Genomic DNA, 26726 nt, shown 5'->3' on the forward strand with positions numbered 1-26726 from the left:
CGCCCTGGCGGGCTGCTGCGGAGTTGGGCGGGTTTCGCCGTGAGTGGTGGGCCCGGCACGGTGCAGGGTCCCAGCGCAGGCGGCGGGCAGAGGTAGTCCGCAGGGAACCCAGGAGAGGGAGCTGTGTGGGGTGCGGTGGGCACCCAAATGCCTAGCAAAGGAAAAACGGAGTCATCAGCGTCAGGAGTAAGGCTCGTCTCGGTCCAGAGCCGTCAGGGAGGCTTTTGGAGGCCGGACATTTCAGACCTGGGCTTTGAAGGCCTGGAAGGTTTGAATGGTGGAGCGGGGGGGCTGAGGGGGCTGCAGGCGGACGGGATGGGACAAGTGAGGGTGGACTTCTCGAGCGTGGGCAGACGTCAGGAGCAGGGGGATAGCAGAGCTGTTGGCTGTGGCCAGGCTTTCCAGGGCTTCGAAGGACAGGATGAGGAGTATGGCCTTCTCCCTCCACATTAGGAGAGCCCTCAGTGGCACTGAACAACGAAGTCACACCATCACGTTCTTCTGGACCAGTAATGTGCCAGCCAGGTCCAGGTAACATAGAAAGGAGAGGGCAAGACTGGAGGCAGGGAGGCTGGGCTGAAACGAGGCAGGTGCCGGGGAGATGGGACCTAGTGGCACTGGCTTGGTGCAGAGAAGGGCAGGGCCTTGTGGACACCTGTATAAGCCTGCACTTGGCCCTGCTTAGACTTGGGGTAAGGGTAAAGGAGGAGGCCAAGGAGACACAGGGGTGAGGTGTCCACGGAGGTCCACAGAGACACAGGGCGAGCAGCCCGAGTAGTTCTGAGGAAGGAGGTTCCGTAACAGAAACAGGGCGGCCGGGAGGAGCAGACCAGGAGCTCACCGTCCACAAGTCCGAGTGGAAACACGCTGGTGTGGAAACAGCTTGCCTGGTCGCTGGCCACGGAAGCCAGTGATTCCAACCTGGTCAGCTGCTTAGAAATCAATAGCGAATTGATACATTTACGTGTTATGACGTTAGAAAAAGCCAGGGAAGTTAACCGAAGGTATTTTAGTCTAATACAGGTTTATATTGGAAATAGAAATAAATCGCAGAGGTGATGTACACCACATACAGGCATTTATCCCGTGACATCGCGGCTAAGCCGTCCTGCCTACTGCATTGTTCAGTGAGCTGTGTGGGAGATGCAGGGGGCGGCTGCCTGCCTCAGTGGCTCTGGAAGCACGAATGCCTGTGCCCGGGACCGTGGGGTGCGAGTGGTGCATGCACAGCCTCTGGCTGCTGCTTGTGAACACCTGGCCTGCTTGGCAGGTGGGATGGTGTGTCTTTCCTCTGTTGGCAGAGATACCCGGGACCCCGAGCGTGGGCAGAACTTCTCAAGGGAAGTTCCTGAGGAGGTCGCCGTTGCGCTTAGCCACTGTCTTCCCTTTCACTGTCCCTGTGATCACACTCAGATTGGCCCACATGAATCCCTAACTTCCAAGGGAGCAAGGGACACAGCTAAAGGTTTGAGCCCAGGAGGGAGATTCCGGGTTGGCCTGGCGGCTCACAGCAGAGGGGGCAGGCCCCAGCAGAGTTCCGTGTCAGCGCCGGGGGTCATGTGAGGCCTCCCCCTCCCGCCTCCCTCCCTCCCTACGTGTTGTTGCTTTGCAGAGAATGAGAGCTTGGTAAACACAGGCGAGTGGGCCGGGAGGCACCAAGATTCTCTTCTGCTGCTAGTTTGGGCCCAGGGTACAAAGGCCACAGCCTGCCAGCACCCCCTGTGTTCTTCATTTCCAGCTGACCGCTGCACACAGCAGGTCCACTTGCAGCCACTCTTGTCTGCAGCCAGGGCCTGGGTGGAGCCTTCACACTCTCATCTCTCATGTGATTCAGGTGATAGGAGCCAGGTTCAGGCCTCCAATCTGCCCTTTCCAGGCCCCCCATTTGCGTTTTGGGTTAGGATTCTGCCAGCTGCTCCAGGGGAGGAGGGTCCTCTGGAGAAAGAAGGGCTTGGCTCCCAGGTGGTGCTGTGGCATCTGGCTGCCCCCCAACCCTCCGCTGGCCTCTGACCTTCCTACATGCAGGTCACTTGCAGCCCCTGCACTGGATGTTGCTGTGGTGGTCGTGTCTGATTTTGTCTGTGTTCTCCAGCCAAGGATGGCGTAAGTCCTCTGGACGAGAGCATGGAGTCCTAGGAGCTTTTGCCCCATGCTTTTCTATTGCTTGTTCCTCTTTTCTCTTGGGTGATATTTAAGCATTGCTGATTTCTTTGAAACAGGGAAGGTTTGAATTTGTTTCATGCCTGAAAACGTGTCTGGTGTGGTACAGTGCAGAAGGGGTCTGGCTTTCTGTGCCACCGTTCACCTTGACCTTCTGTAAGCTCGGCACGAGGGAGTCAGGTGCAGGCCCAGACCAGGGGTCCTTCGGAATTCTGCGTGATCTGGGTGTCCTCTGCAATGACTCTTTGCAGAGTAACTCATGAGATTTGCCTCTTTTAAAGGAATTCCAGGGTCTGTTTTAAGAAACTTAGAATTTCTGCTTTTTTCAGATTTCTGAAATCAGTTATTAGAGGTTTTTTTTCCCTCCAGGTTTCTGGCCTGTGGCATTTTTATTTGGAATTGGTGGTACAGCACAGGGAGATTCTCTGGGCAAATTGCTTGAGATGGAGGGACGTCAGTTCAGCAGATGCCTGAACACCTTTGAGTTCCAAGCACTGTGCAGGGTTCATGGCAGTGTGGAGGCAGGGAGCTCCTTCAGCTCAGGGAGTCCTGGGCATAACGGGGGTGGGGGGGCATTAGTAGGCCAACTTCCTAGCAAAGGGGAGATTGAAGTGAACAGTGGCTCATCTGTGTGGATCATGGTGGGGACCCAGAGGAAACCTTGTGGGGAGGTGGCTTCTGAAGCTGGACCTTTAGAAGAGAGAGGTTTTGGTCACAGAGAACTTGGGAAGGACCATGTCAAGCTGGTGTGGTGTGGGGAGATGTAGAGAGAGTGGGGAGCAAACAGGTGGTTATCTGCTCAGTGCTCCTGGGGACCCTGATGGGCACCTGGAATGAGGGGCAGATTCCGGGCTCTGGGGAGGAACATGATATGTGGCACTGCCTCAGCTGGAGCCGGACGCCCAGCAGGCTGGCCACACAGCCCAGCTTGTCTATGTACTGCCCTCTGTGGAGCCCGTGAGCCTCTCGCTTGCAGGACACCTCATTCCTTTGCGTTCTCCTAGGAAGGAAACGGCTGCTACTTCGGCTCGGACATCCTACCACTTGGAAAGTGCACCTCCACTTCAGTGATGTTCAAAAAAGGTGCGCTTAGCATCAGTGAAATACTGCACTTTCAGAGAAGGTCAATTTTGCTGCCCAACCACTTGCATCTGAAACATGATTTCCTTTTCAAAAAAAACTGTATATAATTTTCCTTTTAGGCATGTGCCAGGGAGAACCGGGATGAACCCCTAGCCTTTCAGGTTCTGCCAGAAGCAAGGAGTGATATTTGAGAAACAGGGTTATTTATTCCTCACCCAGTATTTACTGAGCAGCCACTGTGTGCCAGGTGCTGAGCTAGGTTCTGGGGACGCAGTCGTGGGCAACATAAGAACAACCCTGTCTTGTGCTGCTTACAGCCTAGGGGTCACCGAGGCACACAGGGCCACCAAATATGTCAGCTGTAAAATGTGCTAATGCTGTGAAGGAGCGAAGGCCTCTTTGAGAAGCCTACTTTTAAGCTGAAATCTGAGGATTGAGGGAACACGTGAGGACGCGCATTCCAGACACAGGGAGGAGCCTCTGTAAAAGCCCGGGTTGCATGGAGGAACCAGAAAAGGCCAGAGAGGCTGCAGGTGGCATGGAAGCTGGACCTGCGGGCAGAGGCTGGGTCCTGGAACATGGAGCCTGGGTGGGGGGGTTCAGATTTTATTCCTAGAGCAGAAGGACGCTGCTGATGGGTGGTGAGCAGAGCTGTGGCCCCACCTGCCCTTGACCATGATCTCTGGCTGCTGTGTGGAAAGCAGATGGGAAAGAGCGGAAGTAAGACTCCAGTGGATGTTGCTGACGTGGCCCAGGTTTGGCCATGAGGCTGGGGTCAGGGTGTGCAGACGGAGCTGACATGTATTTGGGGCCAGGATGCCGTGCTGAACAGCTCCAGGGCACCTCCTCCCCTTGCCCATCCTTCAGCTGGTAGGGCACCTCCTCTGCATGGTAGAACCATCAGGACCGATGGCGGAGGGCTGGGCGGGTGTGCTGAGGGAGAAGGCAGAGTCGGTCAGGGTGGCCCCCGACTTTCTGTCCTGACATCTCCACCTGGCTGGCTGGAGGCGGTGGGGAGATGGTGGGGCCCGCGTGGCCCCTGGCGGAACCATGAGCCTGGAGCCATCAGGCCCGTGGGGTCTGGGCTGGAGAAATGAATGAAGAAGGGTGCTGGCCAGCCTCTCACCAGGATTGCTGAATGCTTTCCTTGGAGAAAACAGGACCCCAGGGAGGAACCCCTGGACGACACCGCCTAGTGCCCAGACAGTGCCTTCTCTGGCTGCTTCTCTGTGGTCTAGCTGAGGTTCAGTAAGATGCGTAGGCAGACAGTTTCTGTGCTGCTTCCAGAACGATTGCTCCCCTGTAATGTGGAACGTGTGCCAGCCTGTAACACGGAAAGGCATGTCCTAGAGTTGTGCAGGACTAGGCTGCATGGGAAGGCAACGAGGTTTTTAGACAAGTGGTGGAGTTTCCACACAGGTCAGGCAGTTGGACCGCCTGGACCTTCCCGTCCAGTGAGTAGAGACCCTTTCCCACTCCCTGTCCAGGCCCTTCCCACCTGAGGGCTTTGGCCTCTGCAGGGAACGATTAATGCGTGCCGAACCCCCTCCCCGTGTCCACACCCAGCCATTTCCTGCTCCGGCTCCTGTGGCTTCCTCTGGCCTCAGCTTGAATTCTTACTCTACTGGGGAAACCTCTCCCGATCCCTTTATCCAGGATAAAGCGTGCTGTGCTGCACTCTGCCAGGGCCCTGGGGGGTATACTTTGCATTTGCAGCACTGGGATGAAATCTTGTTATTTGATGGCTTTTTGTCCAGCTGTGTCTCCTGCTGGACTGGAAGCCCCGTGAAGGCAGGGATGCGTCTGTTACTGTGCTGGCCACGGCACTGCCGCCTCTCCTCTGCACACTGGGCACGCAGTAGGGTTCACCTCTGCACACTGGGCATGTGGTGGGGCTTGCCTCCTACGAATGCTCGGCCATCAGGGAATGGCACTGTAGTTTTTACATGACTGCTTTTAAATGCCTGCCCAGAAGAGAAGTGTGTACACTGTGTTTGTGGGTGTTGGAAACACAATTGGCAGAGCTGCCCAATTTAGATTCTGAATTTATTTGTGGGAACTGATTCTGATCAGTCCACTGCTTGTGATCTGAAAATCCTACCAGGATAACCTGTACCCGGACCAGTTCTCATAGGCATTATAACAAGGTAAAGGATCCTTGGAGATGCACAGACCTCACTGTCGTCCCCTGGGAGAAGGCAGGTCACACAGGCAATGCCCTGGAGACCTGCTGGCAGTAGCAGATGGTGCACCCACACCCGGTTCCTTGCTGATGCCTCCCTGGGGTCCTCCTCTCGGAAGGGGCCTGCCCCTCACTGCCCCCTGTTATTGTCGTGCCTTGCATGTTACCAGCAGTCACAGCGAGGTAGGTGCCCGCCTGAGGACCATGGCTGGAGTGGGTCTTGGGGAGGCAGTATCCAGAGCGAGGGATGCGTTCTCTGCAGGTAAGGAACCTCGGTGGCTTTCGAGACCGACAATTTGGCCATCTGTCAGCAAATCCACAAAGCAGCCAACATATCCACAATTGGTGGTTCTTGCTTTTGTACGTTGTGCATCATCTTCCACTGCTTTTGTGGTGATGTGAGCACCCAGGCAGTCCCGAGGTCTTCTCCTGGGCCCTGCAGAGGAGCTGGCTTCTTCCTGTCCCAGACTCACTGCTTCCCCCGAGGGCGACAGTAAAAATGCATGTGGGTTGTAAAAAACTTGGAGAATGTACAAAAGCAGTAAGGTGGTTCTCCCACCCATGAGCATTTTTGCACATGTTATTACCAACTTTTCTCTAAATATTTTATGTATGTTGTGTACATACGAGATGGAATCGTTCTGAACACACGGCTTTGTCTTCTGTCCCCCATCCTGGGCAGAAACTGCATCCTAGTCGTGATACCCAAGGATTCTGCCACGCGGCCGTGTCATGATTTACCCACTTGGCCTCCCGCCTGGAGTGTGATGTTTGGGGTGCTCCCCATTTGTCAGACTGCGCACGCATTGCAGTGACTGTCCCTGTGCAGACGTCTTAGGGTGACATCCTAGAATGGAATTGAGTGATCAAAGGGTTTATATGCTTTTATTTTACACTGCTTTCCACAGAGGTTCAACCGGAGGCTCAGAAAGGTCCAGAGACTTCCCCGGCGTCCCCAGCTTGTAAATGGAAGAGCAGGACATGACAGATACTGTGCCCCGTCCCTGCCCCCACTCTGGCCTCCCACTGCTCCCCTCACCCCGCCCTCACCAGTTCGCCTCTTCCATGTGGTCTCAACCCAAGGTGCCACTAATTGTCCTGGGCATCCTTGGTAACTGCCTGTGGCCCACCCAGCCTCCTTGGAGAGAACCCCACGCTTCTCCAGGGCTTAGAGAGCCCGGGGCAGCAAGGCAGTGGCCTCCTGCCTGTATTTTGGGGCATGAGGCCGCTTGTGCCGCTGAGCCCTGCCTCTCGGGCAGATCCAGGTTCCAGTGGCCTGGGGTAGACACGTCTGCTTTTGGTTGGGCAACCCTAGCTTTTCTCTGGGTGGATTCCGGAGGCCGTGTCCAGGGAGGGGACAGTGCAGGAGTTGGCTGTAGCCAAAACCAAGCTCGGTGGGTAGACCTGGTGCCTCCCGGGAGCCCGCCCAGTGGAGGGCCTTGCTGGCAGCCAAGCAAGGCCCCATGGAGAGGAGGGCCACCTTTCTTCCCCCACGTGTTCTGTGGGCCGTCAGAGACTCTGGGGAGGAAGGCCCCTTCATGCCTGTTCTTGCCTGGCTCGCCAGATTGCCCTGAGAGTGTAGGAGAAAGCCACTGAAATCGGTAAATGATGAAGGGCAGCCGGGAAGATGCATGTTGCGCTTTGTAGACAGCAGTGGATGGGCCGAGTTCCAGGCTTGGAGGCACCAGAAAGCCTGAAGTTAATTTATGCCTGGTTTTAGAAATTCGTAGTTATACCCAAGTGGCATTCTCTTTCTTGCCCTGGAGAGATGTCTGCCTGAGTCGCGTGGCAGAGGTGTGTCCGCACCAGAGCCCATCAGCTGGGGGCATTTGCAATGTCTGGAGATATTCTTGGTCGTCACAACACTGGGAGTGGCTGACGTGGTGGAGTGGGGTGACACCTTGGGGGTAGAGGCAGGGGTGCTGGTAAACACCCCACAGTGCCCAGGGAGCCCCCCAATCAGAGGTGCCCGGCCCCATCTGCCCCAGTGCCCTGGTTGAGAAACTCTGCCTGCAGGGCCAGGACTTTCTGTAGGCCTCTGGCTGGTGGGAACCGAGAAGGGAACCCAGGAGGCCCATCAGGTCCCAGGCGGCAGATAACAGAGGGCCCTGCCCCAGGGCACCACCTCAGTATGAGAAAACATGTGGCTTTAAGATCAGGGTGATACTTTTCAGATAATCATGCTCTCCATAGTGGAAGTCAATTTAAATGTGAAATAACAGAACTGCAAGACATTTTTATTATTATTTTTAGAACAGCCTTTCTATCACATCAGCAGTTTGCAGCGAGGCATAGCCTGGCACCGTTTGCCATCATTTGATATGCTTGATGGGTCCCAAGTCCCCCAAAGAACAAAACGAGTGAATGTGACCAAGGAGCGCAGTTGTGCTCTGTCCTCTAGAAAGCAGTTTGTGCCAGAAGACTCCCAGTTCAGCTCAGCTGGCCTTCCCTGAGCACCCTGTCCGCCCTGCACAAAGGGTGTGATGCTCAGTGCTGGGGGTAGAAGGGAGCCGAGGACAACAGGTGGCCCCACGTGTGTCCAGCGGTCTCCAGAACAGGCAGGTCGGGATGATTTCATGCAGGTGGCTGGCCGCACATTGGGGAGCAGAAAAGAGCGTTGACCCCACAGGTCCTTCTGACAGGCAGAGGAGGAAGCCTGGAGGAATGGGTTCTCGGCGTGCAGCTCATTTAGAGAACGTGTGCCTCCGCCTGAGTCAGGCTCACAGACTGCGGGCCCCTCTCCCCGGCCGCCTGCTGGGCGTATTTATCCGTGTGTCCCGCAGATTCTGCGAGCCCAGCACCTCCTACAATTCCTCCTCCCCTGGGTCCCTGTGGCAGTGAATGGCACCACTCCCCATTCATTGGCCCAAGCCAGACGTTAATGATCTTAATTGCTTATCCGCCTAATTAAACAAGTATTAAGGGAACGCCGACTGTGTGGTCGCAGGGGTGTGCATAGCCCGTCGTGGTTTCTGCTCTCGCGAAGCCCACTGTGTGGCCGGAGAGCCAGCTATTTATTAAATAACTACATGCGTGAGGGTATCATTAAAATAAGTAGGAGGAAGGAAAGGAGTCTTTGTTTCCAAATGCCGTAGGGAGCCACAGAAGTGTTGTGAGGGGTGGACATGCTCGGAGGGGGACCTTGGGGGCATCCCCCTGGCTGGGGAGCCGGGCTGCAGGGCCAGGGAGACGGGCTGAGGGGCCTGGATGCAGTCAGGGGCTGGGAAGGTGGCCATGGAAATGGGAGCGTCCCTGGGGGTATGTAGGAGGGGAACCGCGGAACCGATGACAGAGTGGATGTAGCGATGGAAGGGTGAGGCCTCTGGCCAGTTGCTGGTGGGTAGGATGCCGCTTTCCAAGACAGTACATTGCAGAGGTCTGGGTATTTGGGGGGTCCTGGTGGGCATGCTGAGAGGGAGGCTCCCTGAGTCCAGGATGTCTGGGTGGGATGGTGTTGGCCAGGAGCCTCTAGTCGCTTCGCTTCCCTTAGAGTCTGGATGCTTCTCCTCTGCGGTCTCCCCAGTACCTTGGCAGAGGCCTGGCACATAATTGGTGCTTGGTAAGTATCGATCAAATGAACAAATGAATTGGTCTCCAGGCCCCGCAGATTGCAGGCACTGAGGAGAGGCATGCCCACCACAAGGGCACTTTTCTATTTTGGTAGCTTTTGTGCTAAAGTATTTCAGGCTTACAGAAAAGTTGTCATAATTCTGCGAAGAACTGTCTGCCCACCCCTGGTTCCCCGTGTGCTCACGTTTAACATTTGCTTTCCTGTTCTCTCCAGTCCTGCTGTGTCTTTCTGAACAACTTGAGGATAAGCAGTAGACACGACATCCTTTTCATTCTAAATACCTGGAGGTGCATTTCCTAAGATGAAGGACATTCTTTAACAGAACCGCAATTTAGGACCCAAATCAGGGTGTTACACTAGCATAAATAATATTGTCTAATCCACAGACCTTACTCATATCTTATCAATGGTTCTTCACAGTCGAAACCATTTTTTTCTGGCCCTACATTTAATCCAAGATGACAAGCTCCCCTCAGTTGTGGTGGCTCCTAGTCTTCTTTATTCTGGAGCGATTGCTCAGCCTTTTTCTTGTTTTTATGGCCTTAACACTTTGTCACATACAGCGGTCATTTTATAAAATATCCCTCGATTGGTTCTGTTTGCTTCTGGCTCGCAATCCTGTCGGGGTTGTGCTTTTAATTTTTTTTGTCAAAAACACTCCAGAAGTGACGCCGTGTCCCAAGACTCCTGCCAGCGGCATCGCCTGCAGGGGAGCCCCAGGCGCAGTCAGGGTCCGGTGCGGACATGACTCGGGCAGGGCGATGCGCAGTGGCAGACGCCAGCCCCTGCGTGCCAGCCGGCCTCCCTATGGGTCTTCTCACCACATGTGAGCGGCCCCAGAGGCTTGCTCTCAAGGACAGACCCCAGGGTTTCCTTAAGAAAGACGTAAGGCTAGCATTTCCCTAAACTAGATGCCAACTTCATTTGAGAGACAGAATGATTACAGCTTTGCCATGTAAGAGTGATCACATCTCTGTAATAAAGTCAAAAGGGAGGTGAAGAGTCCATTGCCAGCTCCCCTGACATACCGATGGAACAGCCTCTTGGGTCAGGCACTCCCGTGGAGCGCCCGGAAGGCACCGCAGTGAACACGTCCTCGTCCAGACAGGAGTCAGTGTGGGATCGCTCCTGTCCTCTGCGCTGGAGCGTAGCCAGGCTTAATGTGTATTTGCCTGTATTTTAGGAAGTTAATTGGCTATTTCTTCTTTGTTCCACTTGAAAACAAGTTTGTATTTTACTGTGAATTCATAAAGAAAGACCTAGTGACACAGAAAGCAGATTTTTTAAATTTTTGGCATAATTTGCTTACGGAAACTCAGGCCTGCTGGGTACCTGCAGGTCGCTGCTGCCTCACAGGTAGAGCAGGCGCATCTCCTGGCTGTGCTGGTCAGATGGCGACAGTTACCCATGCTTGGTGGGGGCTGGCACCCCGTAAGCACCACGCTTGCTCCATGGGCTCTTTTCCTCATAGTGGGTGGGCCCCGTGTGGGGCTCAGGGTGCAGGGCGTGTTGCCAGCTGGGGGGAAACCTGGGGAGCAAATAACCAAATGTGCTTATGGGAGAGGGGGGCTCCTTCCTCCCTTAGGGAATGGGAGAGGCAGGAGCCCCCCGCCAGGCTCTCTGGGTCCCCGTGTCCCCACTCCTCTCCCCGCAGAGCAGCCCTTCCCTGCCCTGCTGGACGCCAGGCGCCTTCCTCCTGCTGCTGTGATGGCTTCTCAGCACCTGTCCTCTCGCTGGACTTCCTCTAAGCGAGTACCGGCGTTGCCCTGTCCCCTCTTCCGAGGAGCAGGGTCGTGTGCCCAAGGCCGGCCTCCCTCCTGGCCTCTCCTATGCTCTGCACAGGCCAGAGTGGGCCCACCTGTGGATGGCCTCGGGCTGCTGTGATCTCAGACACAGTACCTGGGCGCCTGGAACAAGCCCCGGCACATGGCTTGGGTGCCCCCAGCGCTTCCACCTCTGCACTGCCCCCTGGGCCTCGGGATGCACCCCCGACAGCTGAGCTTTGGACAGCACTGTGGACAGAGCAGCAGGTGGCATGCGCCTTATTCATTCAAGTCTGTTCATCAGTCTTCATGCAATCAGCAGACTTATTAAGCTGTCTGCTCTCTGTTAATCACGGTGACTAGGTGCTGTGAAGAGTGAGTCAGCCTCCCTGCCTACAGCCACTAGAAGGCAGCCTCCTCCCCAGGTCACCCGGCTGCACCCCGGGCATTACAGCCTCCTCCCTGGGTCACTGGCTGTGCCCTGGGCATTACAGCCTCCTGGAGGGCAGCCTCCTCCCCAGGCCCCGTGGCCAGGTGTCCCCCACTTTCCCAGAGCAGCAGCTGTCAGGCCTGCCCACCACCAGGTGGCCCCATTGCCCCAGGCTGATATGCACCAGCTTCCCGGGAGGCGGGCTTGTTAATGCAGCGCCAGCCAGCCTGTCTCGGGGCTGGAGACAAGAGGGGGAGATGGAGGGGTGAGATATCTGACACTGTCCCAGGTGAGGCATGTGTTGCTGACCCTGGACCACCCATCAGGTCCACAGAGACAGAGGCAGTGCTGCGCCCCCTGTCAGCTAACTCACCTGGCCCAGGGCTTCCGGATCCATGGACTCTTGGGTCAGCTTAGTGGTCCCATTTCACAGCTGAGGAAATGAAGGCTCAGATGGTGGGCGGCTCGTGAGCCGAGATGAGGTGCAGTTCCATCCTAAGCTGTCACCTTGGTTCCTGGGGGGCTCCGGGAGAGGAGAAGGTGGGTGAGCGACCTGTCCCGGGCATGTGAACCAGAGCGCTCACCTGGGCGTCCTGAGCAGCAGGCGGGCGCGAGGCACCATCTGGGCCCTGCCGCAGCAGGGGCTGCCCTGGCTGCGTGCTCCTGGCCCCCGCTCGCCTCTTCGGCTTTCGCTTTCTCATCGTAAAATGCAGGGCTGGTCTTTGGGGTGCTTGTGTGAGTGGGGGTATGTGTGTGTATAAACAATAAAAGAAGACGGAAAGCACAAGAGGAAATGTAGAAATGGCCAATTCAGAAAACAAATAAAAAACAACCCTGAAATCATGTTGTTGACAAATAATGAGAGAAAACTTGAAACAAGATATACTTTTTAGCAACAGTTAAGAGTTGGGTCGTCTAGGAAGTTGATTTATTCCTGGTTGTAGTTAATGTGTAAATTCTTTGAGTCAAGTGTGCTAATTTATTTTAAGAAAATAATCAGAAAGGGAAAATATGCCCTGCAGAAATGATTTGCTTTGTTTATAAATATGGAAGCAATATAAGTGTCCTCCATGGTGAATCTTGGTTAAATTACTTGTATGTATTTTAAGTGGTTACTGTTGAGGTTTTACAATGATGGCACCCTTCTGCTTTTATTGACAGGAAAAAGCTTCCTGATTTATTAATTGACAAAAGTAAATTATATATATAATATGATTCTATGCTTATTATGTATCTGTACCTATAGGAAAAGGTTTAGACTTGTATATAACGAAAAGTTAACTATAATCATCAGAATATAATCACACAATAGAATAAAACTTTTGAGAAGAGAATGTGTTCCTAATTTATAGATCATATTTAGTGTTTGATTAAAAGCCAGAGCTTTTAAATCCAAGTATGTGTTGGTTTGTACGCATTTTGGCTCTGTCACTTACTTGGCCGTGTGACTCTAGGCCGATCGCTCTCTGCCTTTGCTTTGATTCCTTCATCTGCACAACGGGTGACACCTGCCTCATGGTGCAGTGTCACTCGAAGACAGTGGCTGTTTAAAGAAATATGTGTAAATAAAGAAATGTGTGCAAGCGAGATGACACGTGGACTGTGTTTAGTAGCCTGCTGAATGGTGTCTCCAGTAAATACCAGCTGTTGAAATCACCTCCTGGGACTGAGCACGGTTTCCACAAAGGAGCTGAGATGATTCTCAAATGATCGGCCAGGGCAGCGTTGAGCAGTAACACCCAGGAATTCCTGACTTGAGGGATGCACCTGTCAAAGTCACGAGTCACGCAGTCCACTGTGCCACGTCTCCGTTTAGCGTCTGTGGAGCTACGCACAGGCTTTTGTTTTTTTTCTTATTCGGGCTCTTGGTAGATTTCTTCATGCTGGATTATGTGTATATTCCTGGAAGAAAAGGTACATGGGAACACTGCGTGTTCTCCTGACACTACTATTGGAAGACAGGCTGCATTCGATTTGCTGACAGTTATTTAGGGTCTTTCCATCCATAGTCATAAGTGAGATTTTTCTGCAAATGTACTAGAAGTTGTAGTCAGTGAAGCATTGAGCATTTGTATATAAGGTATGAATCATCATATGTACAAGTAAATGCCGTGTGTGCATGAAGGACAGACAGGGAGGGAGGGGGAGGTAGAGAAGAAAAGAGAGACACAGGGAAAATAAAATGACAGGATATCTTTCAGAAGATAGACAGCCCAGTTCACACTAGTTTAAAGAAAACATAAGGGGATTGTTGATGAAAACAGGATAACCGGGCAGACATTTGGCTTTGGTGAAGGTGCGGATGCCAGCGTCGGACGGAAGGCTGTCTCCTTTGGCCCATTAGCTCTCCCCCCTCGGACTGAGCTCACCCTCGGGCGGGCCACCCGTGGGGCGGCTCAGTGGCCTCTCACCAGTAGAGACTCCACGGCAGTCGGATGGGGTCCCCAGCCAGTCTCCGTTGCCGGTTTGTGGTGCTCCGACGGGCCGGATCAAGCTGACTCTGGGCTGGACCGTCCTACTTTGCTCTTAAGGACAGTGCCCAGTGTGGCACCTGATACCACACAGGTGGCCAGAAATCCTGAGCAGAAGGAAAGCAGGATTTTGAGCCTCAAGATTGGAAGGACGTGAGGCCCTGCTGGCTGGATGCGTGGTTTGGGAGGAGAAATGAGCTCAGGCGTAAGTGAGGTTGAGGCTGGCCTGGAAGCCTCCAGTACGTACTGCCGAGCGGCTGAAGGCCATGCAGTCACACATGTCAGGAAGATCTGAGCCATTTGTCTTAGCCCTGCAGACAGATGAACCCCTGTCAGCCGTGGCCTGATGCGCACACAGGTCCCAAGACACGCAGCTCCCCCTGGTGAGGCGAAGCGTTTGCAGTCAGGTAGTCCCGGCCTCGGGAACTTCTCTTCTGCACCTGCCACCTGGGGGGGGGGGGTCACAGTCTGCATGTAGTGTCCCTTCCTCCCGCCTATGCCACCCCAGCTCTGCCTCCCGCTGTGAGGATCACCCGCCATCACCAGCTGGTCCTGATGACGGGCGGAGCAGCCTCTGTCTAGCGTAGTTACCTGCAGGCTTAGCAGGTGACTTCAACACCTGTGGTATTTGCACAATGGAAACTGCGTGTTGATCGACTATGTGGCAGATATATGTGACCCGAGGGCCACGAGCTGGGTGCCTTCCTCCAGTCCTGCGAGAGGCAGGGCTGTGGGATTGTTCACCCTGACCACATCTGTGCAGGTTCAGAGGGTTCCAGGGAAATCGCTCAGTAGTAAAGTAATCACTGCCTGCATGTGTCTCGCCGTTTTGACCTACGAACAGTCACTTGCACGTCATCCCACGTGGTGTGAGTACGTGGGACGCATAATTTATGCATAGAGGGAGTCAGACGGGCCTCACCAGGCCTCCCAGGGGAGCCAGGGAGCAGCGTGGATGCCCCCCTGTGTCCCAGACACAGCGCGGTGCTCAGCCTTACACCGTAATCATGCACAAATGAGCTCATTGCTGCAAGTCGCTGTCCAACGAAGCATTGACTGGCCAAGGTAGGAACAGGGACTAAGGAGGCCAGGCCACTGGAGGAGGAGCTGGTGGGATGGACTCCGAGCTGTGTGCCCCCTGCTCTGGGCTTTTGCAAAGCAGATGTGTTCGTTTTAATAGGAGCAGGCCCTGCTGTCCTCTGCAGGAGTGTGAAGAGGGTTTGGAAGGAAGTGGACAACCCCTGTTGGTTAGAAAGGACCCTTGTCCCCTGATACACACTTCCCAGCTTCCGCTCTCTGTCATCCGCTCATAGGCACATCTGGTCTCTGGATCTGGTATAGACAAGAGTAATTTTTCGGTGTGTAATGAACTGAAGCCTCAATATTTACCTGGCACGTACTTCATGCCAGGGAGTGGATTGGAAAGGCTGTCAGATTCCTTGATGCAGTGTATGTCCCTGGAAGATTCTTCTCGGAGTGCCTTCTGACATTCCAAGTTTCCTTTTAGAGAAAGTAGAGGGCTTTGGGAACACGAGCGCGTGATGGCCCGGTACTCAGGCGAACTTCCCGAAGAGCCCCTGCCCGGCCGGGGAGCACCGGGCCTGTGTCCCGCTGGGGGTCGTGACCGCCTCCTGCCCTAGCATGGGGAGCAGACCCTCCTGCATCCCTGCCCGGCATCTCCTCTTCCCTGTCCTTCCCCGCTTGGTAGCCGCATCCGCAGGCCGTCGCTGGGGAAGCACCCACAGGGCAGCCTATGGAGGGTGAGCCTGTGCCTGTGCCTGACTCCCTACCCCCACCCCAGAGGGTCTTTCCCTCCCCTCGCAGGCTTCTCGTGCGCTCCAGGTCCCCTCCCCCAGGACGAGAGCTGCCGTTCCTGGTTCCTAGGCCTCCTGACTTGATACCTGGCTGTAAACTGGGCTCTCCCGGGTTACCCTGAGATGAGTGAGGCAGGCCATGGGCTGCAAGGCCTCAGCCCTGGCACAGATCGGGGGCGTCTCTCCATGCCTCAGGCCCAGCCAGCCTCCCCTCTCACCTGTTCCCAGGCACGGCGGGACACCTTCTTCCACACTCAGATCTCAGGTAGCCCCATGGAAAAATGGAATATGTGCTGTGTGTCATTTATTTGATCAAACCAGGCAGACAAATCTACAGCAAAGCTCCAAGTCAAAGTCCCACCCTAGAGGCTCCTTGGGGACAGATGTTGTGGGAGTGGGTGGGTGTGGGTGGGGACAGCTGGAGCAGCTTGCTGGCGGTGCTTGCAGGGTCCCTTCAGACTCCCGTTTGTCACCTGTCTCTCCCTCCTTCTGCACGGCTGTGGGCAGCGTCTGCCGGCCCCCTGGTCTCTGTGGGTTGGCAGGCTTTGTGTCCCCGGTGCTTCCTCGGAGACACCCCCCCACCAGTGTCTGAGGCCCTCTCACCCATGCAGGGTGTGCTTGTGTGGCCTGCAGGGAGGGGGACGCCTGGCAGGAGGCCCAGCAGTGGGGGCAGCTCTCCAAGTGACCGGCCACTTGGGGTCTCTGCCCTGGGCCTCTGCCTCTGGGACAGTCAGCCATGGCAGCCTCTGTCCCCTTCTCAGAAGGCCCCATGGAACCGAGCACAGACCTTGTGAGGGTTTGACTCGGCGGGCCCATGCAGCCCTGTCCTGGGCTCAGCCTCCAAGAATGTGTTCTCTCAGGTAGAGAGATGTCTGCTTCCCATCCAACCCCTACTCCTGCAGGCTGTGGCCCTGATGAAATACGCTTGCCTCGTGCCGCACACCTGCGTCTCTGGGGCACAGGGGAGCGAGGCCTTGCCTGCTGGGCACCTGAGCCAGAGGAAGAAGATTCCTCAGCTCCCCCTGGGATCTTCTGGGCCCGGACACTTGGGCTTATCTGCTTAGACCAGAGGTTGGAGAATTAAGGCCATTGGGCTACATCCAACCTGCCTCCTATTTTTGTATGGCTCACAAGCTAAGAAGGATTTTTGCATTTTTAAAAGATTGGGGGAGACAACACAAAAGAGTAAGATTTTGTGACATGTGAAAAATCGTATGAAATCCCAATTTTAGTGCTCATAAATTGGCACACAGCCAAGCCCACTCATACATACTGTCCATGGCTGCTCTTGTACCGTAACTGCAGAGACCCCACGGCCACAGAGACCCTGTGGCCTGCAAAGGCTAAGATATCTGCTCCCTGGCCCTTCACAGAAACTGTGCTGACCTACTTACAGGGGCCAGGCTGAGGGGGCTCTCTGTTCAGGCTGGAGTCTCAGATGCAAAATAATGTTGCGTGAGCTCTCGGAGACCTGGGCCACCGTAAGCAGAGGGTGTGAGCTCGCCGTCACCAGGGCCTCTCCAGCCTGAGCCCTTCATGGGCCTCGCAGACCCCAGCCCTTTCCTTCCTGAGGCTCACCTACTCCTCCGGGCAAATACTGGGGTCTCAGGCAGGAGCTGGGTCACAGGGGACAAAGCCCTTTTAGTCTGTGTTACCGAAGATCACAAAAACCTCAAGCACTTTGACGAGAAAAGAGATTTTAATGTCTTGCATGTAAACACTTTTACTATTTTGCATATTTTATATTTGCAGAGTAATTCGCTGTTTGAAATTAAGCACAAAATGTATTTGTCAAATGATGGATGAATGCATTCATCAAGGGATATTTTCAACAAGAAAATGACTTTGTTTCATAAAACTTCTTACAGGGGATTTTATGTTCACGGAAGGATCTGTGATTTCCTTAATCAGTTTGTTGTGTAAACGGGGTGCGTTCACATTTATTTGTTCCTTTTTAAGAAAGGCATTTTATGGAAAGAGCCGTGTTTAACGGGTTTGTGTGAGAAGGGTTCATACCTTTTTGTTGCAGTTTGAACAAGAAGGGCCTCCTTCCCCAGTTAACAGTGTGACTGGGTATCCTTGGGCTTGGCGGGGAAATCACCTTCCTGTGATGTATTTTAGGGGCACAGTTGACCCTAGTGATGTTCATCTTCCTGTAGAGTCAAAGTGTAGCACGTGACTACACCTGAGGCCTTCTGGCAAAGTCCAGAGTGACAAAACCAGGACCGAGGGGCCCCAGAGAGTTGAGGTGAAGGTGTGCGGGTGTGCTGATCGGTGCCTTCGTGTCTGGGGGAGGCAGCGCCTTGGGAGGATCAGAGATGTCGAAAGGACCAATAAGAGGTACCAGAAGGCCAGGGAGGGAGTAAGGGGTCCAGAGAGAATTGGTGGTGGAGAAGGAGGTGGTGAGAGGGGAGGGGCAGTGAGTGGAGCGGGGGCCGAGGGGTGCAGGGGAAAGGAGGGAGGGGTGGGGGAGAGGGAAGGTCCCTGGCAGGAGAGTGGGGTTCAGGACGGGAGGGAACCAGGAGCTTAGGTCGAGAAAGTTACACCGTATTACCTTCGTGGAGGTTTGTAATGAACTTTCTCTAAGTCTTGGGTTCGAGGTGAGGCTGCCCGAGGCCACCTTCTCCTTTGTCCTTGCCACGGCCCCTGGGGTCGATGCAGCTAACCCCACCTGGACGGCTCCCCACCACTGAAGCCCGGTTTCCCGGACACCCCCCAGTCCCGTGGTGCTGGGAGACAACAGGCAGCCCCAGCATCGCCATCCTGCCACCCAGCCGCACCCCTCTGGGCCTCTGTCTACCTCCATCCTTCATTTGCCCCCAAGCTCATCGCCCGCGATGCCCCACTGCCTCCCCCTGGGGCGCTCTCCCTGTCCGGGTTGCAGAGGCTCACGGTCTAGAATCCTGGCTCCAGCTTTAGTCTGGTTCTCACAGTTCAGGAGTCCACAGGACTCTGGGTGCAGCAGCCCCTCTGAGGGGCGCCACTGGCTGGTCAGGTCCCTCTTGGGCAGCAGTGAAGCCCAGTGCTGCGGAGCGGAGGCCGTTCGGTCCTTGGAACCTGCTGCCCCTTGTCCCGGGAGCCTGCTCCTGGTCCCCAGCCCTCTCGGGTCCCCCCTCCTTCCCAGTCCAAGCAGCAACCGTCTCTGGGCACCATGCAGACCACAGAATGTCGCTGACATCTCCCCGTCTCCGTGGCTGGCTTCCTTCCCTGCCCCTCCGTGCGGGGCGGCCAGTAGTAGGGATATTCTGTCCGAGGCCTTTACTGGGTCCAGTGTGAGAGGCGCACTGGCTCCAGGGGTGGTCTGGAAACTGCTGTTGATCCCTTGGTGCCAATTTTGCACCCCAATGATGTGTCTTATTTAGGCAACACCCAGACTTCGAGTAAAATCGGTTGGTTCACATATGTGTTCGTTCATGCAGAGCTCGGGATTGGATGGCCAGCGCGTCCCGGGTACCCTGCTGCTCTCCGAGCAGCAGTGAGCAGGTGGTCTTCCCCCCCAGACAGGAGGCCTTCCCCTTTGCCCTGTCCTCCCCTTTCTTCTGCCCAGCGTCCAGCATTATAGGGCCGGCCTCCCATCTCCACCTGAAGCGGGGGGCTGTGAGTCTGGGACCCACCAGCCTGGGCCAGCCAGATGCAGGCTGGTCCCTGCTGCCCTCCCGTCAGCCGCTGTGTTCTGGCTGACTTGCAGGGTGTTGGCGACGCCGTGGACCTGGCGGCTTGAACATTAAAGTTTATTTCTGACAGTTGGGAGGCTGGGAAGGTCCAGACCAAGGTGCCGCTACTTCATGTCTGGCGAGGACCCTCTTTCTGGTTTGCTGTGTCCTCACTTGGTGGAGAGTGGAGAAAGGGGAGAAACAAGCCCCCCATCTTCTTAGAAGGGCACTGGTCCCTTCAGGAGGGCTCCGTCTCATGACCTGTCGCCTCCCAAAGGCCCCACCTCCTAACACCATTCCTTTGCCAGTTAAATTTTGACACTAATTTTGGGGAACACAGGTGGGTAAAGTGCTGTCGGAAGACCGTGGGGCCTGAGCTCTCACTAGGCTTCCAGGAACCTGTTTCATGGGGCCCAGATAATTTCAAACACGGCAACAGGAAAACATGGCAGTTATTGAAGGATGTGGGAATTCCACAGGAAAAGTGCACAGACGCCCCCACCCTGAAGGAGCTCTTCCTGCCTTGGGGCCCACACTCAGCGAATGACGGGTGGTCGCGCACGGTCTTCTGTCCCATGCCCGTACACCACCCTCACCTTCTCGGGGTTTGAGGGGTATGTGGGGGATGCCTTGGTGCTGGGCGGGTGGGAGTGTGAACAAGGCAGCGGCATTCCCAGAGCACCCACGTCCCCCAGGTTATCAGCCATTTGGTGTCCCGACAGGGCTGTATTTGCTCCGTGATCCATACGGGCCCTGGATGGTGGCCCCTTGTGTTGTGGCTGGACCTGCGTCCCTCGTGTGGACGGTGTGTCTGCACACGGCTGTCTGCTGTCCGGTGTAGCTTTTGACCCAATCCCCTTCCCAGCGGCCTTGTCTGAGGCACTTGATAAGACAGTTTTTGTGAGACTCGAGCGGGGCCTGCTCTGCTGCTGGCTGGTCAGTTGGTGTCCACCGTGGGCCCCCCGCTCCCCGCCTCCAGGGCCTTCCCGACCCTTCCCATGCACTGCTCGCACCTGATGGGTTGGCGGGGCTCCTGCTCTGTGGCTCCCTGAACTCACCTGTGTGTTTCCAGCCATTTGCTGCTCCATCCTCCCCATCTTAGGCGCCCCACCTGCCTTCTGCACGGGCCTCGCTCGGCCTGGTGCCTGGAAGGGGTAGACAGTTGTGGAGGCCTGGTGTTTGGTAGGAGGGAGGCCCGGAGGAGTCCTCGGCCAGGCCGGGTTCCTGGGTGGTGCCACGTGGGACAGCTGCCCCTGTGGGCAGGGCAGGGGCCCTTGTGGCCCAGGCGCCGCCGAGTCATGAGCACAGGGCCCCTCCCTGGAGGAGTGTCACCCCCGGCCCCACCGCTGAGCTGCCGCGTCTCTCCCCACCTCCATGAACTGATTGCCCAGTGTTTCTTTTATCCATCCATCCATCCATCCGTCCATCTGTCTGTCTGTCTACCTACCTGCCTGTCTGTCTGTCTGTCTGTCTATCTATCTATCTATCTATCTATCTATCTATCTATCTATCTATCTATCTATCTATCTATCTGTCTGTCTATCATCTATCTATCTGTCTGTCTATCCGTCTATCTATTTAGGTATCATTGATATACACTCTTATGAAGGTTTCATAAGAAAAACAATGTGGTTATTGCATTCACCCTTATCACCGAGTCCCCCCCCCATACCCCATTGCAGTCACTGCCCATCAGTGTAGTGAGATGCCACAGAGTCCCTGTTTGTCTATGAGCTACACTGTCTTCCCCGTGACCCACACCCACCATGTGCACCAATCATGATACCCCACAATCCCCTTCTCCCTCCCTCCCCACCCGCCCTCCCCGGCCCCTCCCCTTTGGTAACCACCAGTCCCTTCTTGGAGTCTGGGAGTCTGCTGCTGTTTTGTTCCTTCAGTTCTGGTTCGTTGTTATACTCCAAAAACGAGGGAAATCATTTGGTATTTGTCTTTCTCTGCCTGGCTTATTTCACTGAGCGTAATACCCTCCAGCTCCATCCACGTTGTTGCAAATGGTAGGATTTGTTTCTTTCTTATGGCTGAGTAGTATTCCATTGTGTATATGTACCACATCTTCTTATCCATTCATCTACTGATGGACACTTAGGTTGCTTCCATATCTTGGCTATTTAAATAGTGCTGCAATAAACATAGGGGTGCATGTGTTTTTTTTAATCTGAGAACTTGTTTTCTTTGGGTAAATTCCTAGGAGTGGAATTTCCGGGTCAAATAGTATTTCTATTTTTAGTTTTTTGAGGAACCTCCGTATTGCTTTCCACAATGGTTGAACTAGTTGACATTCCCACCAGCAGTGTAGGAGGGTTCCCCTTTCTCCGCATCCTCGCCAGCATTTGTTGTTCCTAGTCTCTTCTATTTTGACCATCCTAACTGGTGTGAGGTGATATCTCATTGTGATTTTAATTTGCATTTCCCTGATAATTAGGCATGTGGAGCATCTTTTCATGTGCCTGTTGGCCAACTGAATTTCTGCTTTGGAGGGAGAAGTGTCTGTTCATATCCTCCACCCATTTTTTAATAGGGTTATTTGCTTTTTGGATGTTGAGGCGTGTGAGTTCTTTATATATATTTGGATGTTAACCCCTTATCGGATCTGTCATTTACAAATAAATTCTCCCATACTGTAGGATGCCTTTTTTGTTCTGTTGATGGTGTCCTTTGCTGTACAGAAGTTTTTAGCTTGATGTAGTCCCATTTGTTCATTTTTTATTTTGTTTCTCTTGCCTGAGGAGATGTGTTCAGAAAAAAGTTACTCATATTTATATTCAGGAGATGTTTGCCTATGCTGTCTTCTAAGAGTTTTATGGTTTCATGACTTATACTCAGGTCTTTGGTCCATTTTAAAATTACTTTTGTGTATGGGGCTAGACAATAATCCAGTTTCATTCTCTTACATGTAGCTGTCCAGTTTTGCCAACACCAGTTGTTGAAGAGCCTGTCATTTCCCCATTGTATATCCAGGGCTCCTTTATTGTCTATTAATTGGCCATATATGGTTGGGTTTATATCTGGACTCTCTGTTCTGTTCCACTGGTCTGTGGGTCTGTTCCTGTGCCAGTACCAAATTGTCTTGATTACTGTGGCTTTGTAGTAGAGCTTGAAGTTGGGGAGCATAATCCCCCCAGTTTTGTTCTTCCTTCTCAGGATTGCTTTGTCTATTCAGGGTCTTCTGTGGTTCCATATGAATTTTAGAACTATTTGCTCTAGTTCGTTGAAGAATGCTGTTGGTGTTTTGATAGGGATTGCATCATATGTAATCTTACCATTCAGATATCAGCTTTGTCCTCTTTTTCATGCATTTACTTCCGTTTGTGCATACACACACTTTCTCTGTACCCCTACTTGACTTAATGCTGAATAGCTAGAGGAACACGCCACATTGGGGGTGCCTCATAGCCCCCCTGACATTTCCTTCCCTTTGTTCTCTGATTTTTTAATTGTGTCTGGAGTGGTGACGGTTCACGACAGGTCATCTTGGTGCACTTGATTGTGACGGTTTTCCTCTTTGTGCATTTTCGAGGGAACACAGTTAACACAGCTGCCTGTTAATTCATTGTAAAGAGATGAAAACTCCCAAGTAAGACTTTTCCTTGAAAGATGCATGGCCTAACAGAAGTAAATTTCTAAAAATCCTAACAGTTGTTTATTATGAGAAAACTGCATGAGGCTTTAATTGCAATATACTCTGATAATCTCTTTTCTTCTGCTCTGTGTTATTATGTATGGCTCGTGGTTCAGAAAAGATAGACTGGTTTTCCTAAAGGTAGCAAGGTAATGCATTCTCTCAATATCTCTATTATTTCCCTGTTTCCTCTTGCATTTAAATATTTAGAAGCGCTTAATAATTGGTTTTGCACATAAAATTAATAGCTTTCACCATGTGGTATGGATGATCACACATTTTATTCCTGCAGTAATACAGTTATATGTGAAAACCATCTGATAGGGAATTGAAATGTAGTATCGTGCATACAAGGAGATTCTCAGTCTCAGTTCGTGTAGCATGCATATTTATACTTGCAAGCCAATATTCAGAGCTGATCAAGTTCTTGGGGCATGCCTCATGTAGTATTGATGGTGACCTGCTATAGGTACACTTGTGACCTTTGTGTTCATAAAGTCACTGATCACCGACACGTGCAGGGATCCCTGAAATGGGCTGGAACTGGGTGTTCCACTGCCTGACCGTGCATGGTCAAGGCATTTGTTTAGATGCCAAGGGCAAATGGTAGGCCAAGGGCCAGTACTGTGGCTGGAGCTGAACTTGGATGGGTCCCTGACAATCATATATTTGCATATAAGATTTTGTATCCTGCTCACAGTTACCCTCAGCATTTTCCTGTAACATTATTCTCTGAAATCGTGACATTGAATGGCTGAGTGATCTTTACTCTGTGGCTGTCCGTGATTTATCAGCTTTGCTCTTTACGTCACTGCCTCTGGCCAGTCAGCCTGTATCTGAGTCATTCATGGTTTTCCCTGGCTTTGTATCCTTGGCCACCATGCCCAGGCCTCTGCAGTCAAGAACTGGGCTCTTTCCCTTCAAGCAGGAAGGTCTCACGCAGCGAAGGACACTTTCATCTCCCCCTCAAGGACTCACTGTGGGGGGACGGGCTCATCTTGCTGGCAGGGTCTCCTGGATGCAGCCTCGGGCTCCTGGCCACCCTGTGGCCCTTTCTGGTCTTTCCAGTCTGAGGATCAGAGCCCCCTCGCAGGCTGTGCTGCCATCAGCCCGGCCCCCACACCTCTGCCCGTGAGGTTGGTCCTGCTGCAGAGGGCTCCTGACCCCGGGGGCTCGGGCCTTGTGGGCCCCGGCCTGGTTTTAGCCACGGCTTCTAGTGAGGCCTCCTATTTCTGCCCGCCTGCCCACCGGCAGACCCCGAGCCTTCCAAGCCGGGGGTCCAGGCCTGTCTTCCTGTGGCTGATGGACCCACTTTGCCCTGATGGTCGCTGCTGTTGGGTCTGACTCCAGACGGGACAAGTCGTGGCAGATGTCCCGTGTGGCTGGGCATGCGGCCGCTGGTGCCCCTCGGTCACAGGGAATGGGCCGAGTGAGGAATTCACCCCTGCTGGCTCCAGGAGCACATCCTCCACGTAACGCCCCTGCTGGACTTAGGCGTTGCCCGTCTTTTCGCTGTGTCCGTGTTTCACCTTGTCTAGAAGGTCCAGGGTGGGGGGGGCGGGAGCTGGGACCTCAGCCAGAGGAGGGTGTGGACACTGGGTGGTACAGGTGACCCATCGTGGGCTGTGTGCGGCGCTGCGGCACAGAGCGCACTGCGCTTGCCCACTCGGGCCCTGCATAAGCCAGTGGTGTTGGCTGAGGTGGGGGCGTCCCCCTAGGCTGCCGGGGGCACGTTTCGGTTCCCTGATTCCCAAAACCGCCTGCTGGGGGTGGCTTGGGGGCCTGTTGCCTGGGCTGGAGGCCTCTTCCCCACTCTGGACCCACGGGCCACCTCTCCCCATGGCTGCCACCCCTTGCTCTCCACAGAGCCCACGTGCCTGCTGGGAGAGGGCTGCCTCCCGGAGGCGGTGGAGCCTCCTGAGGTCCAGCAAGGACCCGGAGTCGGGGCGCCCCGGTACCCAGACTGATCATTTCTCTGTACGTTGTGCTCCAAAAATCCCACCCCCAAGAGGGCCTTGGGGACTCGTGTGCCCTGCCTTCCTTCTCAAAGTGAGGGGACCCTCCCTCGCTGCCATGCCAGGAGGAATCCTTTTTTTATCTCTCCCTGTTTGTATAACAGTCTAGATATTTCCAGAGCCTACTGTGGTTGCACAAGATATTCAAGTCACCGATTTTTTCAGAACCTAAGCAGTTAATGTTAAAATTTTGCTCCAAATAAATTGATCAGTATGCAAGGCAGTTGTCACGGCTGAATCATGGTCCACAGTTAAGGTAAACAGATCTGTGATGACATTTTCTGAGCAGAATACAAATGCAGCTCATTTCGTCCCAGAGGTTTCTGCCATTTCTTCTACGGATAACAGATTTTCTCAAGAAGGTGGTGGCCACAAGGAAGACAGATCTTTGTTTAATCCCTCTGAAAAGGTAGGGCTGCGATATTTGATGTGATTTCTGTGAAAAGAATCATTCTAAGAGAGATGACCAGAGGAGAGTGTTTTTCTCTGGTTGGCTTCCCCCCTCCTATGGAGAGACCCTTTTGGGTATTCGTTTATTTGAATGATCATTAAAACAGTATATTGCTGTATTGTGAAAGTTTGCATGTGATTGACTTGTTTTCCAATGTGAAGAGCAAGGGGTGTCTTTCTTATTCAGGTTCCCAGTCATAGTGGGGAGAGGGCAGACGGTGTTTTTTCATTTCTCATGTTCCTTTCTTCTGTGATGCTCGCAAGCTTCTCCCCACCACCCAGGTTTTCACCGCTCATGCTGCGTTATGGGAATGCAACACAATATGTCTGCATCTGAAATGTGAAATAGTCTTCAGCTAGATGCTGCATCATAAGCCAGATAGATATGTTTTCTGTGCTATGGTTTGGACGGATGTTGGAATGAACTTTGTGTGGGGCGGGCAGTCACCCCTCCCGTGTGTCGCGGGAAACAGTACATCCACGGGGGTCTTTGCATTTGGAGCCAGGCTGCCGTGGTGGAGATATTTCTGTGTATTTGTGCATTTGTCATTGGTCACGATGAGGGACCCTGAGCAGAGATCTGTACAAGGGGGCTGTGTTTGAGGTGGTGGAATAGTTCTAGATCTTGCCAGGAGCTGAGGTTGGGGTCAAAGGCCAGAAAGCCCCAGTGACTGGCGTGACCAGGGCGGCATGGCCCTGCAGGCTGGAGCCGAGTGGGTCTGCTCAGAAGTCCTGCCCCAGGCAATGGGAGCATGTAGGGAGAGGGCACCTTTTGTGTCATGCCTCATCCCCCCAGAGCGTTTCTGCAGTGTGCTGCCAGGACAGCGCAGGTGTGGCCTCCTCCGGGAAGCCGCCTCGGATCCTCCCATTCCTCGCCCAGCACGCAAGCTCTCAGGAGGAAGTGACCCCACCGTGGTCTCATCACATTCAAGACTGAGCCCACCAGAGGCAGGACGGGGCTCTTTCATCTCTGGCCGCCCCACAGCTCCTGGCTCGGAATCAGAGCTTAGATAAGCCGTTTATAATTGAGACAAGGCCCCATTTTCTTACATCAACCTCTGCAAAAGGAAGGAACGTCTCGATGAAGCTCATTTCTCAGTTGGAGAACAGGTGGAGAAGCAGTTGCGGGGTGGGGAAGGCCGAGAAGCAGACGCCTGTTCAGGGCCCGGACCTCTGAGCGGCGGGAGGCGTCCGCGACCGCCTGTGCTTTGCCGCAGAGCCCTGAGTCAGACGTTCGGGCCTGGTGGGCAAACCTGCAGCCGACGCAGCAGGCTTCTCTTCCTCCTCCAAGAAATTCTTCCCTGGGCAGTCTCAGTGTGGGAGGGCCAGGTGACCCAGGCGTTTTAGAATCTTCCCTCTCTGGGCTCTGACCGGGACACAACGCCTACTCTGAGGCATTGATCTCATCTTTCTCCCGAATGCCCTCTTCGTGTCCCCGTTATTCAGGCCCTGCACCCTTCACCTGGGCCACTGTGACCTGCGTTTGCTCCCGGG

The 26726-nt window shown here is 54.0% G+C and overlaps 1 protein-coding gene across 6 annotated transcripts in view; it reads left to right on the forward strand.

Annotated features, from left to right (window-relative positions):
- Nucleotides 1-26726, forward strand: part of ARNT2 (aryl hydrocarbon receptor nuclear translocator 2) — a 120949-nt gene that overhangs the window by 6094 nt on the left and 88129 nt on the right. Inside the window, exon 1 of one of the 6 annotated variants that reach the window (XM_037013551.2) lies at nt 1940-2103. The exons of 3 other annotated variants lie outside the window; for them this stretch is intronic. In XM_037013551.2, the coding sequence (XP_036869446.1) occupies nt 2049-2103 (55 nt within the window). In that variant the 5' untranslated portion in view covers nt 1940-2048. Of the gene's footprint in view, nt 1-1939; nt 2104-3215; nt 3244-24923; nt 25192-26726 lie in introns of those variants that run through there. 2 more of the 6 variants (XM_037013553.2, XM_037013554.2) reach the window with 2 other exon arrangements.

The sequence above is a fragment of the Manis javanica genome, chromosome 18, assembly GCF_040802235.1.
Source record: "Manis javanica isolate MJ-LG chromosome 18, MJ_LKY, whole genome shotgun sequence".
Classification (NCBI taxonomy): domain Eukaryota; kingdom Metazoa; phylum Chordata; class Mammalia; order Pholidota; family Manidae; genus Manis; species Manis javanica.